Raw genomic sequence first — 21,150 nt, 5'->3', positions numbered from 1 at the left:
TGCCTTTGCATGCTGTTTATAATTTTGCCATAAAAGTATTTGCCCGATGCTTTTACATTACGTATCTGATCCCCCATATTTCTCTGAGTGGGCTGCCATATTCGTGCAGCTGGAGTCCATTAGCATTAGAGGCTATAACTGACAGGTTGAATGCTTTTTGCACTTTGCACCGTGTCCCAATCTAATTTTCTTGCTCTGCCTAGAATGGAGCATATAGAGTTGTGCCTCACTCTGAATGTAGTGCCTGAAGGGGTCCCTTGGACACACCCTAAGCTTGAACAGCATTCATAATATGTAAACTGGGTACTGGCTACTAAACACTTTTTATTTCAAGCTGAAGTAATCTAAATCAGACTATTACCCTTTAGTGCAGGCAGTTCAAATATATGCTTCCACCTTGTGACTCCAGCCCTTTAAAATTAAAGATACTCTCCAGGCTTTCAGTTTGGCTTAATTGGCTGTTTTCAGGAAATCATGGAAATTTGGTTCTGACTGTTTGGTTTTTTTTTGTAATGTTGTCAGTCTTTTCTTATGGTTTATAAGAAATTCAAGAAATCAAACAGATTTGTTTACATCCTACTTCATATTGTGTACCTTACAGGTACATTCAAATAGAATATGATACTTGCAGATTTTGACCTACTTATTCTAGTTCTGTGTTATAAGGATTAGACAAGATATTACTTTTCCAATCACAACTCTTGGGGGGAAATGGTCCAGTTCACTCAAAGAGCCTGTGATAATAATAGATCAGAGTAAAACGGGTAGACATAGGATTACACGATGAACTATACATAAACATGCTGGGGGCCATTTATAAAGTCTTGCAGCGCATATTTTTTTTGCAATGGTTGTTTTGCGCATGGTTTCCCCTAAATGCTTCTATTTTACATTTTTTATTTTTTTGCAAATCACAGTGAAATGTGAATCATGCAAATGAGATTGTGGTTTACTTGAGCAATTAGCGAAATCAGTTTAGCCAATATTTTTTTCTGCCACCAATAGTGTGGCGTAATGGCGGCGCAGAAAGAGTGTGTGCATAAACATTTGCAATTTGGGATTATGCCAAGGACAATCACACTGTGAATAAAACATTTGCAATTATGTCTGCACATTAAATGGACTAGTCTTGTCCAGCTTTATTTATATAAACACACAGGGCAAATATGTTTACTGCGAGAATAATTCTGCTACGCACATGTTTTAAATGACCCCCAATGTAATTTACACATTTCTGTAATTTTACTGAATCTGTGGAATCTCTTCTGGTACATGAAGGGATATTCAGGGAACCAAATATATTAAATAGTATTAACACAAGAGTCTATGGGCCTGATTCACTAAAGAGTGATAAAAATTATCGCACGCTTTTTTGCGTTAAAAAACGCAAAATAATTTGCGCACGATTCACCATAGTATTATCGTGTGCGAAAAATCGCCATTTTCGCATGGGTTATTTCTCGCACTAGTTTTACCGCATGCGTTAATTTCCGCGCTGAAAAGAATACGATCGCATGATTCACTATAACTTTTGCGCGCTAAATATCGCATTCGGCTATGCGAAAATTAACACCTACTACAGGCAGGCGAAAAATTATACAAAAGTACAGTAAATGATTTTTTGCAATAAAATATGGACTTACAGTGTTATTTATTCAAGTATGTGTTTCCCCTAGAGTGACGCAGCCGCCAGTTTGCAGCGAAATGTTCATTTTTAATACAGTAATTTTCTGCAAGTATTGGCGTGTATGGCTAACATGGCGTGCGTTCATTTGCGCGACTATTTATATTTGGCTACAAGTGATGAAATGTTTCGCCAGGCATGGATTCGCAGCAAATTTCTGGACGTGCGTTGAATTTTTTCGCGGCGGATTTTTTCATGCGTTTCGCAAAACAATCCGCCAATGGCAAAACGCATGAAAAAATTCGCCACGCAAAAATTCACCGCACATACAAAAATTGATACAAGCGACAAAAAATAATAGTCACAGCAACAATTTTTTTGCCCGCACAACATTTTTGCCGTTTCGTGGATCTTTCGAAAGATTTGCTAATTTTTCACTAAAGATAACCAGAACACATTTGCTCATCACTAGTGGCTACTATTTATAAGCATCTACTATTTATATGATACCATTTATATGCTACCATTTATATGTGGCTAATATTTATATACACCATTTATATGCGGTGACAATTTTTATACACTATTTCTAAGCTACCATTCATATGCGGTGACTATTCGCGGGCGTAATTTATCACATGTACCAGCAAATACTGCATTGAAATAGTCTTCGCGAGTTAAATAATGCATGCAATATCGCGCGTAAAAAAGCGCGAGTATGCTTATAGTGAATCGTGCGAAAAGTCGCCAAAATTAAGACGCGGTAAAAATTTTAGCGCACAATAAAAATAGCGCACGTTTTATCGCCCTTTAGTGAATCAGGCCCTATATCTCTTAGCTTGGATCTGCTTACCTGTGGTTACTGTGGCTCTCAGTATTTCTCTACTCCAGTTTCTCCAATCTATTTACACTTCATTGGTGCTTTCCATCTTAGTAATGCTATATGGGAACTTTTTAAGGTACTGTCCAACCAACCTTTACATCCTATCCCAGTCACTGTTAATTTGCTGTTAAGGGATACCAGAGGCTCAGTGCCATATCTCCAGACATATACATTATTTCCGAAATAAATAAAACATTTGAAAGCTGGTGTTGTCAATCAAAAAATGGTGATCCCTGTTCTTTGATTTAACAAATAAAAGGGAAGGAAGATGTATTACCAGTGGATTTTGGTTACTTAGCATCTTATATTCTGAAGGAAAACCATAATACAGAGGGAATACATTCATTTAAAACAATTCTAACAATCCAGAAATGAAAGTTTGCATTGATTTTGGTTTTCCAAATGTTTAATAATGAACAGGAAAATTAAATTGTGTTCTGTCAGTTTTTAACGATTTATTGATTTATCATTTTAAGTAAAATGCATTTTTTGTAAACAGCCTGATTATTTAAAGGTTACGTGTGTCTGCTCTATCTGAAACAAATCCACTTGCTTGTCTTTGCTCAAGAGTATTTTGCATTTAGAAATAGACATTTCAGCAACGTATAATTGTTTGTGTATGAGTAATGATTAGTTCTTTCCATCTGTTAATGTCATGGGAATTTCAGTTATATTTCAGGGCTTTATGCTGAGTGAGATTAGTACATGATTATTGTAAAAAGCTTTTCAAAATGTGTAATGGGTTTATGGAAATGCAACAACAACAACAGGGATTTTGTTCTTCTCATAAAAGAGGAAAATAATCATTCCTAAAATGACATCTGCTTTGTTAAAGAGCAAACATTATTTCTTAAAAATAAGATTTATTTTGGTGGGGAGAGGGGTAACAGAACACTTGTAACAACATACAGATACTGTTTGTTTCTTTAGTGAATCTCCCAGTGCAACTGAAAAAGAATCTGTTGACTGTGCCCCTCTCCCTTTGTAATTGTATGGACACAAATATATACACACATTTTATATCTGTTATTTATATAATGCCACACATTTACACAGCCCTTTACAGAAATAGTACATCATTCAAATCAGTTCCCATTGAGCTTACAAACTAAGTTCCCTTTGGCATTTACACACACTATGGTGAATTTAATCAGTCAATTAACCAGCCTGTATGTTTTTGGAGTGTGGTGGAAAACCCATGCAGACAAGGGGATAACACACAAACTCTTTGTTCTTTGAATTAAAATCAGGTCCCCAACAATGCCGGGAAGCAGCGCTACCCACTGAGCCACTGTGCTGCCATGATTATTAAAACTAACTACAGCCCTGGACATTCCACCTCTCTTAAAGGCATTAAAGGATTCTGCATAACCATACAGAGTATTTCAAGCCTGACTACCATCACTGCGAAGCACCATATATGTCTGCTTGCTTCCTTTTAAATGTATATAAAAGAGATTTATATCAGATGCTAAAAGTTTAAAGAAGAAAATGTACCCCCTGATGTGTATTTATTTCAAAACACTCCCTGTATAAGAAAGATTTGAGTGTTGCTATTCAGCAGCAACACGGATGCAGGTGGGATGTTTCAGCTCAGAAGTCTTATTTTTATTATTATTAGGCACAATGTATTGACTTATTAATATGTACTTAGGAGAAACTGTTGTTGGATACACTGGGGCTACAGTATATCCAGCAAGGGGTAGAGGGGGTGGCATTGTATATATAAAATATGCATTTATGCTATTTTTGGCACCCCCAGGGTACACCCATAGAGCTATATTACGTGCTGGTGCCAGAAGTACAGGGAAATAAGATCCCCAGGACCTGATATGGGTATTGAAACTGGGCCCCCAGGAATAATAGAATTGTGGCATAAGGATTGAGCCTTTCTTCTTAAATTCTAACACATATTGTATAATGTAGTGCAACACATTTTTCATTATTTATACTATTTACTTAAACAACCAGTAGTTACAAAGATATGTAAGCAGTGAGCAGCTGGCTGCCTACAAATCAACCAGCATTAACTTAAAGCCTAGTATTTGTACACAAGCTTAGTCTGGGCAAACATGTTGTGTTTGGTTGAGGACTTTGCCCCTCCTCCCAGGAAATGTTCTGTTGGCTTCCATGACCATGTTCAATGCCAAGTGTTATTCACAGCCATTTCTAATCTCCCATGTTCCCCTATGAGGAGGCTGCCATATTTGTGCAGTAGTAGTTAGCATTAAAAGCTATAACTAAGAAGGGACAGTCAGGTTGGCAAAACAGTCAGGTTTAGGGATGTCAAGAAACAATTAATTACAAAAGCAGCCCTATCAGCAAAAAACGATCAACATAAACTATAGGTAACTTTCTATGTACAGTACATTAATATTTTGACGAGTAGTTTTTTTAGTGTCACTACTTTAAAGTTGTGTAACTGCACAGATTCCTTACTTCAGCCCAACTGAATGTTTGTGAATGGGAACACTAAGCATGAGTCAGGCCAACATCAGCGACCAAACACTTTATGCCCTTGTGGCTCAATGGAAGCAAATTCCACCAAAAATATTTCAAAATGAAATGTTTTACAGCCAGGTGCCCAGATACATTTGTTAATATATTTTCTTTAATTTTAGTTCATTCCATTGTGTTTGAGTACTCTTACATTTTGGCGTGTTACATATCTGAGGTTGTTTTTTTAACCTTTATTCTCTGTAGAAAGAAACTGAAGAGAAGAACTCAAATTATGCTTAAACGTGAAAGCTCTGAGCCAAACATTCCCAAAAGGTGTCGCATAAGAGTTGGATTGTGAAGGAATATGACTTTAAAGAGAGAAGCTTTTGGAGCTAGAACTGATAACCCTTAACAGGCATTATTGCATATTTAGCTCTGCTAAAAGTTCCAGATACATACATATAATACATTTTTCTGCACTTGCAAAAGATTCTCATTGCGAAGGGATAAAAGGGTGAAACTTACACTTTGTATAGTACAAATAAAGTTTCATTTGGCTATTTCAAATCGATTTCCTCTGCTGCAGTAGATGGATGATTTATGGCCAGTGGCTGACAGATGTTTAGCATCATGAATTAATTTCTGTTACTCTATAAAATACTCTCTTGTACTTATGTTTAATTATTTCATGTTCGCAAGGACGCTATATTCTTCCTCTGGGAAGTCATGGTTAAGGGTGCTGTAGATCAAACACATATTGGGCAGCTTGGCAGGAGAACAGCTTATAAGCAATTTTGCTAATAATGATCTAGTAGTTTTTAGTATTAATGGCAGTTTTTATTAAGAAAGTATAGGTGCTACAGTAATTGTAAACCATTTGCAAATTTGCTGCAAATGGGGGCAATGGTTACAAGCCAAATTGCTTTCTCTCACATTGAATTGGGTGGAAACCATTCAGGTATTTGATGCAAGCACTGTAGATAGCAGACATACTTTTATTCTAATTCAATTTCCTAACTTGCTATGAGTAGAGGAAGATGTTTTATGGTTTTGAGAAGGCAACAGCAACATAACTTTGACTGGGTTCTTTTCCAACTTCAATATTCTAGTGATATTTTGTAGCATAAAACACAGATTCTCAAAAAACAATGTGTTATTATGACTATTAACTTTTTTTCTGCTTTTTGCCTTAGGTCCCAATGCAAAGCTGTAAATAGACCAGAATTTCTATTTGGCGTGGATTCATTGGAGAACAGCTCATCTGAATTTGAGCAGAGGTGCCGTCTTGGAAGTGAAGTTGGAAGCCTTTCCAGATCTGTGTCTACTGAGAAAAATGAACTTTTAGACAACCTACAAGAGAAACTAAATTTTTCAAAATTCAGGTATAGTTTGAAAATTGAAATAACCTCATCTGCATTCATTAGATTTATAAAAAAAAAAAACAACTTGCTGACCTGATGCCTTTAATTGAAACTGTCAGAGGTTGTTTAACCTGCTGTATACGTGAAAATTGGTGATGGGGAGATCCATAGTGATGGAATACTATTCTAAAATTATTAATGTTGTTGTTGTTCTTGTTATTACTAGTAGTATTGTTATTATGCAGCACTGTACAATTTCCCCACATAAGGTGTTGTCAGAATGGAAGGTTTCTAACTTTTTCATGTTTTGACAATTCTAATTTGGGTTATGAGTGCATGAAAGCCAGGATTCCTGAACTACTGGTCATCATAAAATAAAAGTAAAAAATAAAAATGAATACAAAAAAACCCTAACTTTAAACATTCCAGATCTTTGCATGGCTTCTGTGACAAAATATTAGTTTTCTTTGTGTTCCCCTTTATCTGTTTTACAGGAAAGCCTTCTAAAAATCACATACTGTACCTCATGCCACATCAGTTGCATTGCTGTTCGCCCCAAAGTTAAATACTTTATCACCTAAGCAATTTTGGTCAGGGACATGCAAATGTTTTACTGCCCATGTGCAAATTTGTCATGGCATGGGATCTGTTATCCAGAAACCCACTATCCTGAATTATAGAAAGGCTATCTCCCAGGCTATCTCCCATAGACTCCATTTTAATCAAATAATTCACATTTTGTACCTTGTACTTGATTTCATCTGTATAATATCTCATATCTGCTATAATACTTATTGGAGGCAAAACAATCCTTTTGCATTTGTTTTATTTATTGATGAAATTATTTTTTAGTATACAATGTATGGAGATCAAAATAACAAAATGATCCCTAAGTCACAAACATTCTGGATAACTGGTCCCATATCTGTACAAGAAAAATTTAAAGGTTATTTGCCCTTAGCTGCTATTAGTGGTGCACCTTCCTCATGGCAGCTTAGTTGCCAGATGTGTGTTACATTGGCTTTTTATTAATAAAATATTATGAAAATTGGAATCTTTTTTCCATGAGCCACATACCTATAAGCATATATGCCTTTAGAGCTGAAAATACAATCAGTGTGAATCCAGATGATCAAATAACGAGAAATAGAGGGAGGTTGAATAAATAGCAATATATACACCTAAAGCAATTCTGAATACCATTACTGATCATCATCATGGAACATGAACACAGAGACACAGAGAGAAATCAATACTTTGGATAGATTAGCCTGCTTAATGTTTGTTCAGCATAGACATTAACACCACTTTTATTTTCAGAATGCATATAGAAAATGAAAGTTTGTTTTTACAACAAACAATTATGTGGTGTATTGATTGTTTTCCTTCTTTTCTCTTTTAGGTGCTTCCTAAAGAATTTAAAGATTGCAGTTCTCTTCATTATTGTGGTGACCTGTTCTGTGAGTATGTCATGGGGAAATATTGCACTTGAACTGCAGTCGCTCCTTTTGTTTGAAACTGTAGCTTTGAAATGAGAGCCGACATTTAATCTGCTGGCTGCTTTGATTTAATCATGCTGCATTTTTCATCATTTCAGAATTTCTTTGGTTCCTTGTTTAAAACACATTTCTCCTTAAAATGGCCTGTCATAATTGGGCCACTCTTCAGTTAATCTCAGATTTGTAAGATAATAACCCTTGAAATGAAGCGTGTAGCAACATTCTGTACAAATTTTTGATATTAATTTGCCATATAATTAAATTTAACTATGGGCCACTCTAAGATATTCAAAGTTAGAATATGCCATGTTTGATGCTTTAGAAGGCTTTAGTTTAATCTCTTCTCTTCATGCCAAATCTTAATAAAAGTTATTACAGTTGCTGCTGAACTAAAGAGAATAATTTCTGATATGGAAAAAGGATAGTGCATATAGAAATCCACTTCCAGCTGATGTGATTTAGCTCTGGCAGATCTGAAGACTTAGTTTCTAACCACTTTCCATAGCACATCTATAGTGCATTACTAATTTCCTTCCTCATGGTAGCTGGTCCAGACCTCTGCAGATGACATTTGGTGGTGAATGAGACTGTAAAGGGCTGCACTCACATTTGGATACATGGCTGCCCGTATGGTTAACTGCATTGCAGAAATAAAAGTCTAAATTATTATTCTTTCAGGAATGATTGAACCACTCACATGATTTGTTTTATTAAACAATTTGGTTCAGAACAAAAATACAATTTTGAGTTTTATTTGAATGTCTAACATATATTGAAATGGGCATTTCTCCCATACAATGTTTATTTTACAATGGAACGTTATACAAAATAATGGTTTCATTATTGAAACTTGCAAAATAACTATATCATGGGCAGAAAAGGTCTGAACATGTGTTTCCAAGTTAAAAAATAGGAATACAATGAGCAGCTTAAATTAAGGTTCTCCTTCAATTTCATTGTTATCATATATTTTTTAAAAGGGTTAGCAAGGGGAAAGGAGAAAATTTCTTTCCTAGAGAATATATTGGCACTAATGACTTTTCTGTGGTTGAAATGAAAGAACAGACACTTTTCTTTGTTCCTGTCCTTTGCTCCCACATTCACTTTGCCCCTGTGTTTAACAGTATACCTTTAAACAACAACGCAACACTATAATGAATTTCTTAATGCATATTTGTTTGGTGAATTTATAATTAGCCCATGGAGATCCCTCAGCACAATATATATTGTATACCTTGTATATGGAGCTGACCATAAAGAATAATTAACATTCCTTGCTAATTATGCTTTCCTTGCCTTGCTTTTTCCCATTATAAAATATAAAGCTTAGATTGGTGACTGGTGACATGAATTTTTAAGTAAGCTTCCATTCATTCTGAGGCTCGCAGTTGCCTAGAGAAAGGTCTTAAACTGTCCTTATTTGTGAGCATTAATTGTCATGCACAATTTTAGACTTATGCAGAGTTTTTATGCAGAAATGTTTTCTTGAAATTCAACCCATAACTCAACAGTTGTTGACTGGAACATACCAACAAAAGTTTTAGAAAAAGTGCCACCAATTGGGCATGGTTGATCGAGGCACAAGTACGGAGGCAATCTGCACAAACACACATGATGTTTTCAGCAAATGTCATATGCAGCAATAATTTTATGGTTATTTATGGCAAAGGACCAAAGATAAAAAATAAATCAACTATTGGGTCAAAAGGATTGCTTTATATTCATCTCCCAAGGTTATGATCAATGTGTAACAATATCATTGTCCCAAAATATGGGCAGTCTTGTTCTATTGGCCTTATTATAAAGCAACATGTTGAATAAAACACACAGCACTGCAGCTATCACTATCCCCAATGCTTAACATGCAAGTGTAGGATTGAGGGTAAAAAAGGGGCTAGCAAAGGAAAAGTTCCATCCAAAACCTAAACAAAAAGCTGCAAGCTCTACTCCATTGTCAGTTGCTAGTTGATTCATTCGACTATTTCAAAATTAAGAAAAGACCTTTGTAAGAGACCACTAATCTTCATACTTTTACAAAATATGCAAGACCTCGTTAGAGTATGCAGTAAATTCCTTTTCATGGCATTGTAGGCATTATAGAAACAGAGGTGGGCTGGACAGTATATTGCCCTTTTCCTTCTATAAGTGCCAGCCATGTCTTAAGCAACAGAATCCTCCCGAAACATTTGCTTTTGTCCCTGCTGATACATTATCATAAAAGATTGTCCCATTACTTCCAAAATCCACTTCTACTACTTTCTAGCAATTCCTTCAGTAAGACTAGATCAACTCTCCCCAAAGTTCTCTGTGAACACATTATTTAAAGGTTGGTATAAATAGCCTGCTGAGAGGTTCCATAAAAGCTGGAGTACTTGAAATATCTACACATGCTACATACTACATATTATTCTGAAAATACATTACATAGTAAATTGTATATAGGCATAGTCCTCTGGCCTCTGAATTTTCTCTCAAAACTTTGGCCTTAGCTCACTTTCAGTTCCACTCTTTCCTCCTTTATGAAGATGTCTGATACTGATACCCTGGTTAGCGAGTGCAACCACATATTTGCCTCCACTATTGACCACTGAACCTATGCCCCTGGTTGACTTCACAAACCGTATTCTTATGCTCCTGTGCAAGGTCTGCAAAACATTGGAAAAAATCCCATATCCAAGCTGACTTTATTAATTCCTATTGTCATGCCTCAACTTTGCCTTGTCAAATGCCAAAGAGAATTACTTCAATACCCTTATAAACAATAACAAATAAACCCACGATGCCTGTTTTCTATATTCAATACCAAAACAAATACCAAAAACAAAGCAAAGTCCATCAGCAATCAGATTCCCACCTCTGCCCCCTTCTGCATGTCCTAAATCTTTCTATCCTGTAATGGCGTCTGAAATCTCACGGCTTCTCTTGTCATCTCCACTCACAACTTACTCTCTTGACCCTATTACATCTTCAATATTTCTCTGGCTTCTGGGGTTTTTCCCTCTTTTAAACAGGCCTGTATCAAGCTTATTCTTAAAAATGGCCATGCTGGACCCATCCTATCACTCTAATTAACATCCTGTCTTGGTTCTACTGCTTACCTCTAAAATCCTAAACACATTCTGTTCTCCAGTATTACTAACTTTTTTTAACAACCATAATCTGTTGGACCTGCTGCAATTTGGTTTCCAGTTTGCACACTCTACTGTGACTGCATTGTGCAGAGTTACAAATGATCTTCAGGTTGCCAAAGGTCACTTTTCTATACTAATCCTCTTTGACTTATCAGCTGCATTTGATATAGTTGACAACTCCCTCCTGATGCAAATTCTGCATTTAGTTGTATCTGCAAATAGGCTGCATCCTGGATTTATTCTTACCTTTGTAACTGATCCTTCACTGTCTCTTATGCAAACAAAACCCCATCTCCAGTTCCACTGGAATCTGGAATGCCATCCCTGATTTCCTCCAGTGAGAATCCTCCCTCAATCTTTTTAGAACTGACCTCAAAGACTACCTCTTGGAGCACATGCACAGCACCTGATCTGGAAACTGGCACTTATATTGTAGTGTCACCCACTGTAACTTGCACCACTAAATACCCTGCTATTTGTGCCTGTAAGTTACCCTCCCATTTAGACTGTAAGCTCTATGGGGCAGAGGACTCTATCCTCTTGTGTCTTGATTCTTAACTTATTTCAACCATGCCTTGTATTTATTTGTATTTATTATTATACTTTGTATTTATCTATTATTGTAATAACCCCCTGTTTGTATTAATTTATTGTTTTACCGTACAGCAGTGTACATAAGTAACACTTAGCTAGCACATGATGGGGATATAATTTTTTTCTCTGTTTCTGGTCGAGAGGCAGGCAGACAAGTCCCATCTATGTGAAGATTACATTCAACTAGAAGGATAAGTGTAGAGTTTTTCTTTAAATATATATCAAGTCTGCACATATGAGCTTTTTTTTTTGTGATTCTTGCCAAAATGATCTTCAGATATAAAATGGATGACAAAACCTCTAAAATAGTAATTTTATTTGATGTCCTCGTGTGCTTGTCCTTCTTGTGAGTCATTCACCTGAGACCTGACTCTTACAGATGTTTCCTGTTATGCTTTATTGTAAGAAAGAAACAGAAGTACAATATAGTAGCTCACTACCGTACATCAAGAAAATCCTACCTTTTAGCTCACCAAATCCTTTTAAAGTAGACCTTAATGCAGCAACAGCTAACAGAGGATTCTGCATGCCCCTCTAAAAACTGCAGAATGTATTCGGCTACTCATTTTATTTGCTTGTGTCGCAGAAATCCTGTCATATATCAGCTGATGTCCAAAACTTAATCATAATTCCCTGTTGACTGAAAACAATGGACACACTTGACATACATATAAAGTAATGTTAATCTTATACTATCTCATCTGTTGAAACACAGAACTGTTGCAATTTACTGCTTCTTTACCCACGCTGCTTTGCAAACAAGGGGAAATTACTTAACTATATTATTACTGTGATGACTATTAGCTGAAAGTGGATGTTTCATACATACATAATTATATGTTTATCAAATTATTGCAGGTTTTATTTAGCACATCTTCTGATAAAAGCAGCCCTTGGCAGATGTTGGCCCTATCATCTATGGAAAGCTTTTGTATCCTTTTCTTCGTATTCTTTCATTTCATTTTGGAATTGGAATGCAGTTTAAGGTGAAGCCTAATGGATTTAATATTATAAGGAGTGAAAGGTTCATTCTATTACAGTATGAGATTCTTCTCTGTAGAATTAATCTTAAAGTAGAAAATTACTTGGTTCAGAAGTATTGCTCCTTCAAGACCTTAAATTACAGAGCTTAAATTGAAGAACAAAAAGAAGATTTTGAATTTCCTTTTCTCATGTTTGCCAAGTAAAGGCTGGCGTAAAATATAAATGCGTTTGATGCAAATTATTGAAGTGGATATTTAACTAAATGTTGTAGTGTGCTTAAATATAGATAATTATAAACTAATCAGTAAATGATACTTCTGCAATCATAACAGTCCTTATAGGTAATTGCTCCCACTAAATATCCAGTGCTCCTGGTGCTTTCATCTTTGTAGGATAAAGATTTTTTTTTTCAAATTATTGCTAACTTTTGCTAAACGAAAGCTTAAAAAAACATTTCAGTGTTGGCAAGATGTTTGCTCCTTTATTATAGCCAATGCATGTTTTAGCCTGTACAAATTGTACAGGTATGGGATCCTTACAAAGATATAATTAATCCTTATTGGCGGCAAGACAATCCTATTGGGTTATTAATGTTTAAATGATTTTTTAGCAGACTTAAGGTATGGAGATTCAAATTACACAAAGATCCCTCATCCAGAAAACACCAGGTCCCGTGCAATCTGGTGACAGGTTCTATACCTGTATATTAGCAATTAATCAGTGGAACAAAAAAGGTATTATTATATAACAGAACTGCATAGAAAATGTTGGCATCCACTTGAGACAAATATGGATACTGAATAACTGGGAATGTTTAATGTTGCATGTGAAAGCTAAAGTATGAGCGGCGAATAGGCACAACTAGCTGGAAAAGTAAAAGTGGATTAAAAAAAGACGCAGCTGAAAAAAAAACTTAAAAGGGGTAAGGGAAAAATAGAGAGCAGGAAACAGAATTGAACAGAAAAACAATGATAAGGTTATACAAAAACAAAACAATAACATAAATGACAGAGGACAATAATTCTGATTACTATATATTACCCTTTTTTCACCTTGTTGAGTAAAATCTTACATTTCCAAGCCTCAGCAAACACAGCCAGATATGGAGTTGGGAAATCTGACAGCCCTTGATCAAAAGGGGTGAGGACTAGTAACCAATGTGTTGGTTGAAGTGGGTAAATGAAGTTCAACATTGTACAAGATCTGTATCTGGCTTTATTTTGGCTCATAACCTCTGGGGGCAAATTTGTACCTTCTAGAATGATTTTGATTTGCAAATATGTGTTTGTAAGTAAAGGATTTTCATGTTTACTATCAATAAATATCTGCTGTGATAATATAACATATCATGCTGCTACTGCATAGACTCACAGATGATGCTTATTCCTTTCTATCTGGCTGACTGAGTTTCTAACCTTTACATTTTATGCACTAACATTGCTTAATAAATTAAAAAAAAAATCACACTTTATTGCCATATAGTTAGTTTTGTTCACTAATATGCACTTATCTTTTAGAGTATTGACTACTAGTCAATATTGTTTGCCATATGATTGTAAATTTTCTAGAATTACCACTGTTCATAATTCTGTACGTAGTGGAGTTACTGGTTGCCATTTCTAAGTGCGGTTGGTATCTGCATTTATTACACTCAATACTGGTAGTTAACTGTTTCCGTGGCATATTGTCCTCTTTAGTTGCAGACTTGCAGTATTGATCTTACATCAGACATACCATGAAAAGATGGGCAGACTTTTTAATATGCACAGTTAAAGTCCATTGGCAATATATGAGAGACAGCCTTCAAGTTAAAGATTAGGGGAACAATGATGGGAAGTCTTTCTCAAAACCATATCTTTCCTGTAATGAAAAAAACAGAAACAGCAGGGAGCAGTTAATAAAAATCACAGGATGCCTAAGCTCCATGGAGTGTAACCAGACTTCAGAATGTGAGCATAAATATTGCTTTGTGCATCTCTTGAATAACAATTTTGAGATACTATTCTAACCAAGCCTCAGCAAAACATTCACATCACTGGCCACTTCAAATATGAGACATTTGCAATGGCTGCCCCCAAAACAAAAATGCTTAAAGAGTATCCTACCCACTTCATAATTTAATAATTTGTTCATCCTTTGCTGCATGGAAAGTTGAACACTTCTGTGACTAACAAAACCATTTTAATTATTCCTTATCTAAGAAAATAAGTAGGTTTGAACCCAAGCACCTCTTCTCTACTCCCTACTACCTGCATGCAAAATAATGTGAATTTTTGGATAGGGGTGTTTAGCTGTGTGTAGAATCTTACTTTTGGTGACTAGATTTTTCTCTTTAGATTTTTTAGATTAAACCCTTCAATACCCATGGGTGCAGTTTTATGTAAACATATGCAATGCTTCCCTTTCTTGTTTGATGATGTTCAATATGATAAAATGCTCAACATACTTTACAAAAAATGAAATTTAGGAATCTGAAACTAGTACTACTACTATACTGTTTTTTAGTACAAAGCTAAACTGAAAATAAAAAAAAAAAGTTTGGGCAACTTTTCATTTGCTTTTTACAATATAATACAATTAGGCTAATTAACAGTGGGCATATTTTTGCCAGTGCATTATTAACCTATAGCAAACAACCAATGATTTGTTTTATTGTGTATTTATACTGTTTGTATATGTCTCTGTGCAAAGACTTATTTTAGACATTTAAAGTATGTGAAGGGAAATTGTTTTATAAAATAGGGCAAACCGTGGATGGGAATCACTAAAGAGATACAAGAGCCAAGTCATCAGGCAATCATATCTTATAAAACCACTGGTGTCAGGAAAGATAAAAGGAAGAAAACATGCTTATTTGAGGAACAAAATAAAATAGTTTTTAGCTTGTATTAGAGATCGGAGCAGTAAGCTTTTGTTTTTGAGCACTGATACATCATTGTTTCTAAGTATGTTGGGCAACACTTTTGACTCCTAAAAGTGTGTTCCCTTGAAAATCTAGAAATTTTTTTCAATAGACTACTGGCCTTTAGAAAATCAAAGGCTAATATAATGTCTGACTGAAATGATTATTCTAAGCATATAATACACAAATCCTCTTTCATGTGTTCTTTTTTGTTCGGAATGCATGTATTTAAGGATTTTAAAAAGTGACTCTTTCAATAGAAAGACTAATAGCGTTCTTCCTTACATGCTGAAGGAATGAATCAATAGAGCTGCGGGGTATATATTTTGCGCAGGTGAGCTCAGTAATTTCTCTGCAATTCATAGGCAATTAGTTTTTGCAAATGATGAATTTATTATAGGGATTACAAATTTTGTATCTGAAAACTGACCAACGCTGTAACAGCCTTACTGTTAAACGGACAGTAATTTCAAGTTTTCATGTATGTATATATATATATATATATATATATATATATATATATATATATATATATATATATATAAATATAGGTGAAAAGGAAGCCGCTCTCACAGGACTTATGTATAAAAATGTTTTCTTATTTATTCAACTGGTGAACTGACGTTTCGGCTGAACCTCAGCCTTTCTCAAAGTTGCCAAACAGTGTGATTACAGACCATAAATTCCCCCAGTGGCAGGAAAATAATTTGTTGTATTACACGTTTATGGTTTGGGATACGTGTTAGTGTGACGTCACATCTACATGTTATATATGTATGTACAGTATGTGTGTGTGTGTGTGTATGTATATATATATAGGATTTACACACTCAGTCGAAGGATTTTGCAAAATAATAGTCCGAGGTTTATTATGACCAACGTTTCAGTTCCATACAGGAACTTTCGTCAGGGCTATCACACACACTGAGAAACCAACAAATATATGTTGGTTTCTCAGTGTGTGTGATAGCCCTGATGAAAGTTCCTGTATGGAACTGAAACGTTGGTCATAATAAACCTCGGACTATTATTTTGCAAAATCCTTCGACTGAGTGTGTAAATGCTGTGTGTGCCGTCACTCCAAGCCTTTCTAACCATTCTTTGCGCAGGCACCCAGGTAGTATTACCCTTAATGGTGTGCAGCTTCCATGCATTTTTATATATATATATATATATTATACACACATTAAGGGGCACATTCATGAAAACGCGAGTTTGAATCCCGAATGGGATAAATTCGGATTGGATACAATAATTTCTTAAGATCGCAAATATCACGAATATGCTTATGAAAAAATTGTGTTAGTCACGATAATATCGTATGGGCGATCTGAAAGTCACAAAATTTTCGTAACATGCAGGAAAACCTTTCTGACTTTGATCCTTCTGTGCATGATTTTGGAAGCCTCCCATAGGAATCAATGGCACTCTGCAGCTCCAACCTGGCCCAAGGAAAGTCACGATACTGAAGATTGAATGAATCTGAAACTTTCGTACTCGGCACGACAATACGATTTTGTTGCACAAATTTTGTCGCAAAGTATGAAAACGTTGCGAAAAATATGAAAAAGTCGGCCAAAATACGAAAATATGCAGATTGAACGCTCGGAGCATTCGTGGATTAGTAAATGTGCCCCTTAGGATATATATACACACATACAGCATATATATATATATATATATATATAATCTTTTTTATTTTTTTTCCCCATGAAGTACAGCACTTATGCAAGAAAAAATAAGTCTTTTTAATTTACAAACCCAACGTTTCAGTTTGTACATTAAATAAAACAAACTGTTTACCGAAACTTCAAAGTAAAACAAAGGCAGAGGCACTGAGTATTAAGGTATATGCAGGCCTCTTAATCCTGCCCCAATTAATTACATATAAAAAAACACAAAATTTCTCAGGTAAGTCCCTTCCTCAAATGCCAAAAGATTTTAATATTTGACTGACACTCTATAATAATGTAGTGGGATATTAGGTCTTCATATATTGACTAATAAAGATCAATGAATTAATCCTTAACTTATTGACTATTAAGCTGGGAATCTCACAGATTTTAGAAATGCTGCCCTTTTAAAGCTTCAGATTGATGGACCATTTGCAGGCGATCTGCTTGATCCAAGAAATGATGAATATATTCTTGTACAGATAACACAAACTGAAGACCCTGTTTCAAGGAGGAGGCGCTCTTCACAGGTTACTGTTAAAAAAACTATGAAATGTTTTCTGTATAATTATAAGAATTGTATTGTATTGTAGAGTATTGTATCATAAATAGATCAGAGTTATCCAGGATTGGAAATCCTACAACTGCTTACCTCTCCTCTTTAACTAGCTAGCATTGGGCATATGTAGCAGTTGAATTACTTTTGGATACCTGTAACTGATTTTGATTTTGTTGTTTATTGAGCAGGAACATAAAATGAGATGAAGCAAATGGGCTCTATACCCCCATTATTATTTGTATTAATTATCTCCATTGTGGTTTGTTTACATGGGGTTATATGAAAGTGTAACTGATTAAGGCTTCAGTCTTAGCTAAAATCTCATTATTATTGTCAGTTTGCAAACATCATTGCCATATTCTTCTTCTTTTCCGGTATGATAATATTGTTGCAATAATTTGGCAGATATTATGGCCTAGTTGTCTAGAGGAGTTATCTCACATCAGTGGATGTCTGAGTAAGCAAAATGGGGTTGGTAATATGAAATACTATCCATAACAGTAATAACAAAAAGAGGATCTGTGGCCCTTTTGTGGCACCATCCTGGCAAAATCACCGGTGACTCAAGAACCTACACCTCCTGGTCCCCCTGGATAGAAGAAACAGAACCCGTAGTCTCAGGGGGCTAGGAATCTGATGCTTTCATACACTCCTTCCATGATTGTGGCAGATGAGTGGTGGTCTCTCTAAACGTGTATGAATAGGTGGCTTTATCATTTTGCTAGATGCACATATTCTTAGAAAAGTTAATAAGCTTGTACTGTTTTTGCATTTGTAAACTAATTTTTGCTTTTCCCTAGATGATCTTATAGCAGCCACAACTTAATAACTTTTTTTTGTACAGAGGCTCTTTAATAAAGGCAGCAGATTCACACTGAAGAACTCCTCCTACCTGTGATATCTTTTTGAGACCTTTTGTTTATTTGGGCCTGTGTTTGTCATTGTAACTGATGTAAAATAATACTCATACACAAAGTTAATTTGTAACAATATCTTTCAGGTTACTTACAACTGGACACTGCCTTTGAGCTCAAGGAGAAAGGAACATATCATAAGAGAAAAAACATTTGAAATACTGGACAGGTCAGTTGCACAGAATGTGTATCTAAGGGGGTGATTTATGAACATTATATGTTCAAATTTAATTTTTTTAGTGGTAAAACTTGCACAGTTCGAGTTATGGTGTAAAAACTCAAATGTCTGGTATTAAGTGCAAAAACCCAAAAACTTGAATGTAAAACTTTGCCTATTGTGAGTTTCTATAAAAGTCAATTGGAGTTGGCCTAGGCAAAGTCAAGCCATATTTTCAAATTCAAATTTTTTGAGTTTTTCAAGTTTGTAAAAATTCGAGGTATTTGAGTTTTTTGTTTGAACAAGTTTTCCTTATTAATAAATAAGTGAGTATTATGATTTAGAAAAACAAACAACTTCACAAACTCAAAAATGTATAAATTAGCTCATAAATGTATGTAAGTACCAGATAGACTGGACAGATATTTCTAATAGAGATTCTAAGAGAGAAGACTGTTCTGAGCCATCATATTTCAAAATACACACACAATTTTTAGATATGAATTCTAGTCTAAGAAAACAACAATAATTATATATATATATATATATTATATAAAATATAACTTCTTTGGCCTTTGCTGGAGATGTGCAGGTGCTGCTGCTTGTGGTTGCTCAGGGGGATGTCACACAAAGCATAACTAAGAAGCTTCTGTTACAAATTGGCAGCACTATCTATATATACGTTCCATATCCATTCTTTACATCTTCCCCTCATACGATAGAATTCTCGGTAGAGATGTGGCACCCATCTGGGCCTTTGTAACCTTTCCATAAATTCAGGCCTGGGAGCAAAAATTTAACTATTTTATAAATAAAATCATAGTAGGATGAGGCATGCATCAAGCATAAGTATCACATTGTGTCTGGCCAATCAGAATCATCAAGGTGTCCCAGACTTTGCCCATTAAATATTATCTACCATTTCTCTGTTTCAGCCTTGGTACAGATAAGGGATTAGTAATAAGCAAAGTCTGCTCCTTTAAATACAGACTTCGGAACACTCTGTCTGAAAAGTAATCATATATTTATATTCCCTGCTGATTTCCATGAATTCTTCTTTACTTCTTTAATTGTAAAAGTATTTATCTTTATTATCAAAACTTACAATGCTGCGGTGTTTCTATCCTTTTTGCAGTGATACGATTTCAATCAACATCCAAGCATTTCTACAGGGGACGCAGCTTGTGCCATTGTCTTTATCTCATCAGTACCTCAGTGCGAGCATAGAGACTCAAGTAACAATTGCAGCTGTCGTCTTAGCAGGTGTTTATGTGCTAATCATATTTGAGGTAAGCCAATATGAATTGTCCTGAGCTACTTATTTTGACAGCCTTACAAGAACAGTCTTTAAATTTTACTACCTGATGGGTTCTGCATTTTAGTAGATTTAAAAATAACTTTTTGAAGAGTATCACAAATACTCTTTCAAAGTCTGTTGAATTTTACCATTGTCGTTAAACATTTCTTTATGCATTAAATATACGTTCATCAAATTCAGCTTCCATAGGAATCTGTTCCTGTTAGAAGAATTATAGGAAGGAATACTACTTTGTTCATTTATGCTGGGATGAGACTGGGCCGCTGATATTTTTCCTTTAATGCAGCCACTGCCTTGGAAGAAAATTAAAGCTTCTCCTTACATTATTTCTGATCTCTTTAATGGTATACAGTAGGCACTACATTATGCTGCTGAAAAAAGGATAGACTTATTGTACTGGGCCAAGTGTACTGATAATCGTTGGGTCTTTGCTTGAATATGACTCACTGAATGTGGAAGCCTGCTGACAATATAAGCAGTACTGAGAAATAGCCAATTCCAATAAGGAAAATGAATGTTATGAAGGATCGATGTGGATATTGATAGTTGGATGGATGAATAAAGAGAGAAAGAAGAAGCGTGGGTGTAGAGAAAGACAGTGAGAAATGTGTGCTCAAACAGAGGCTTGAACAAATTACTGAGGGCATATTTCTTGCAGTGTGTTCCATTTAAGCACAAAGGAGAATCTCCTCTTTTCTGAACTCTGAGGATTTTTCACCTTTGGAACAGTATGTGTAGAGCTTTTTGGAAACTGAAGGTTATTAGAAAGTGAATTTTCAAGTGATTTGGTCACCCTATCTTTGGCATAAGAGTCAGAGAATAGTGCCAACAGTAGGTTTAAATTATATTTGATTTTATTATTTTCTCACACAACAAAAAAAAATCACAATTTTGAACAAGAAGGTGAATTAGAATAGGTGAGTGTTTCCAGGAATATAAACATGTTGTAATTGAGTGCAGGATGCAGTATTCAGCCTTGACAATAAGCTGATATAAAAGTGCGTAATGGGTTACAATATCACTTTATTTCCAGTAATTGGGTCAAGAACAGGGATAGTACCATAATTGTCCAATTTTCTGTTATGTTCTCTGTAGAACATGCAGTTCATGTT

The 21,150-nt window shown here is 35.2% G+C and overlaps 1 protein-coding gene across 3 annotated transcripts in view; it reads left to right on the top strand.

Moving 5' to 3' along the window:
• oca2 (oculocutaneous albinism II) overlaps window positions 1-21,150 on the top strand; it is a 129,521-nt gene that overhangs the window by 43,696 nt on the left and 64,675 nt on the right. For all 3 annotated transcript variants that reach the window (XM_031897023.1, XM_012957695.3, XM_012957696.3), the window contains exons 4-9: window positions 6,140-6,328; window positions 7,710-7,767; window positions 12,390-12,462; window positions 17,463-17,620; window positions 18,650-18,732; window positions 19,856-20,009. In XM_031897023.1, the coding sequence (XP_031752883.1) occupies window positions 6,140-6,328; window positions 7,710-7,767; window positions 12,390-12,462; window positions 17,463-17,620; window positions 18,650-18,732; window positions 19,856-20,009 (715 nt within the window). The remainder of the gene's footprint in view (window positions 1-6,139; window positions 6,329-7,709; window positions 7,768-12,389; window positions 12,463-17,462; window positions 17,621-18,649; window positions 18,733-19,855; window positions 20,010-21,150) is intronic.

The sequence above is a fragment of the Xenopus tropicalis genome, chromosome 2 (assembly GCF_000004195.4).
Source record: "Xenopus tropicalis strain Nigerian chromosome 2, UCB_Xtro_10.0, whole genome shotgun sequence".
Classification (NCBI taxonomy): domain Eukaryota; kingdom Metazoa; phylum Chordata; class Amphibia; order Anura; family Pipidae; genus Xenopus; species Xenopus tropicalis.
This window is presented reverse-complemented; position numbering and strand designations above follow the sequence as displayed.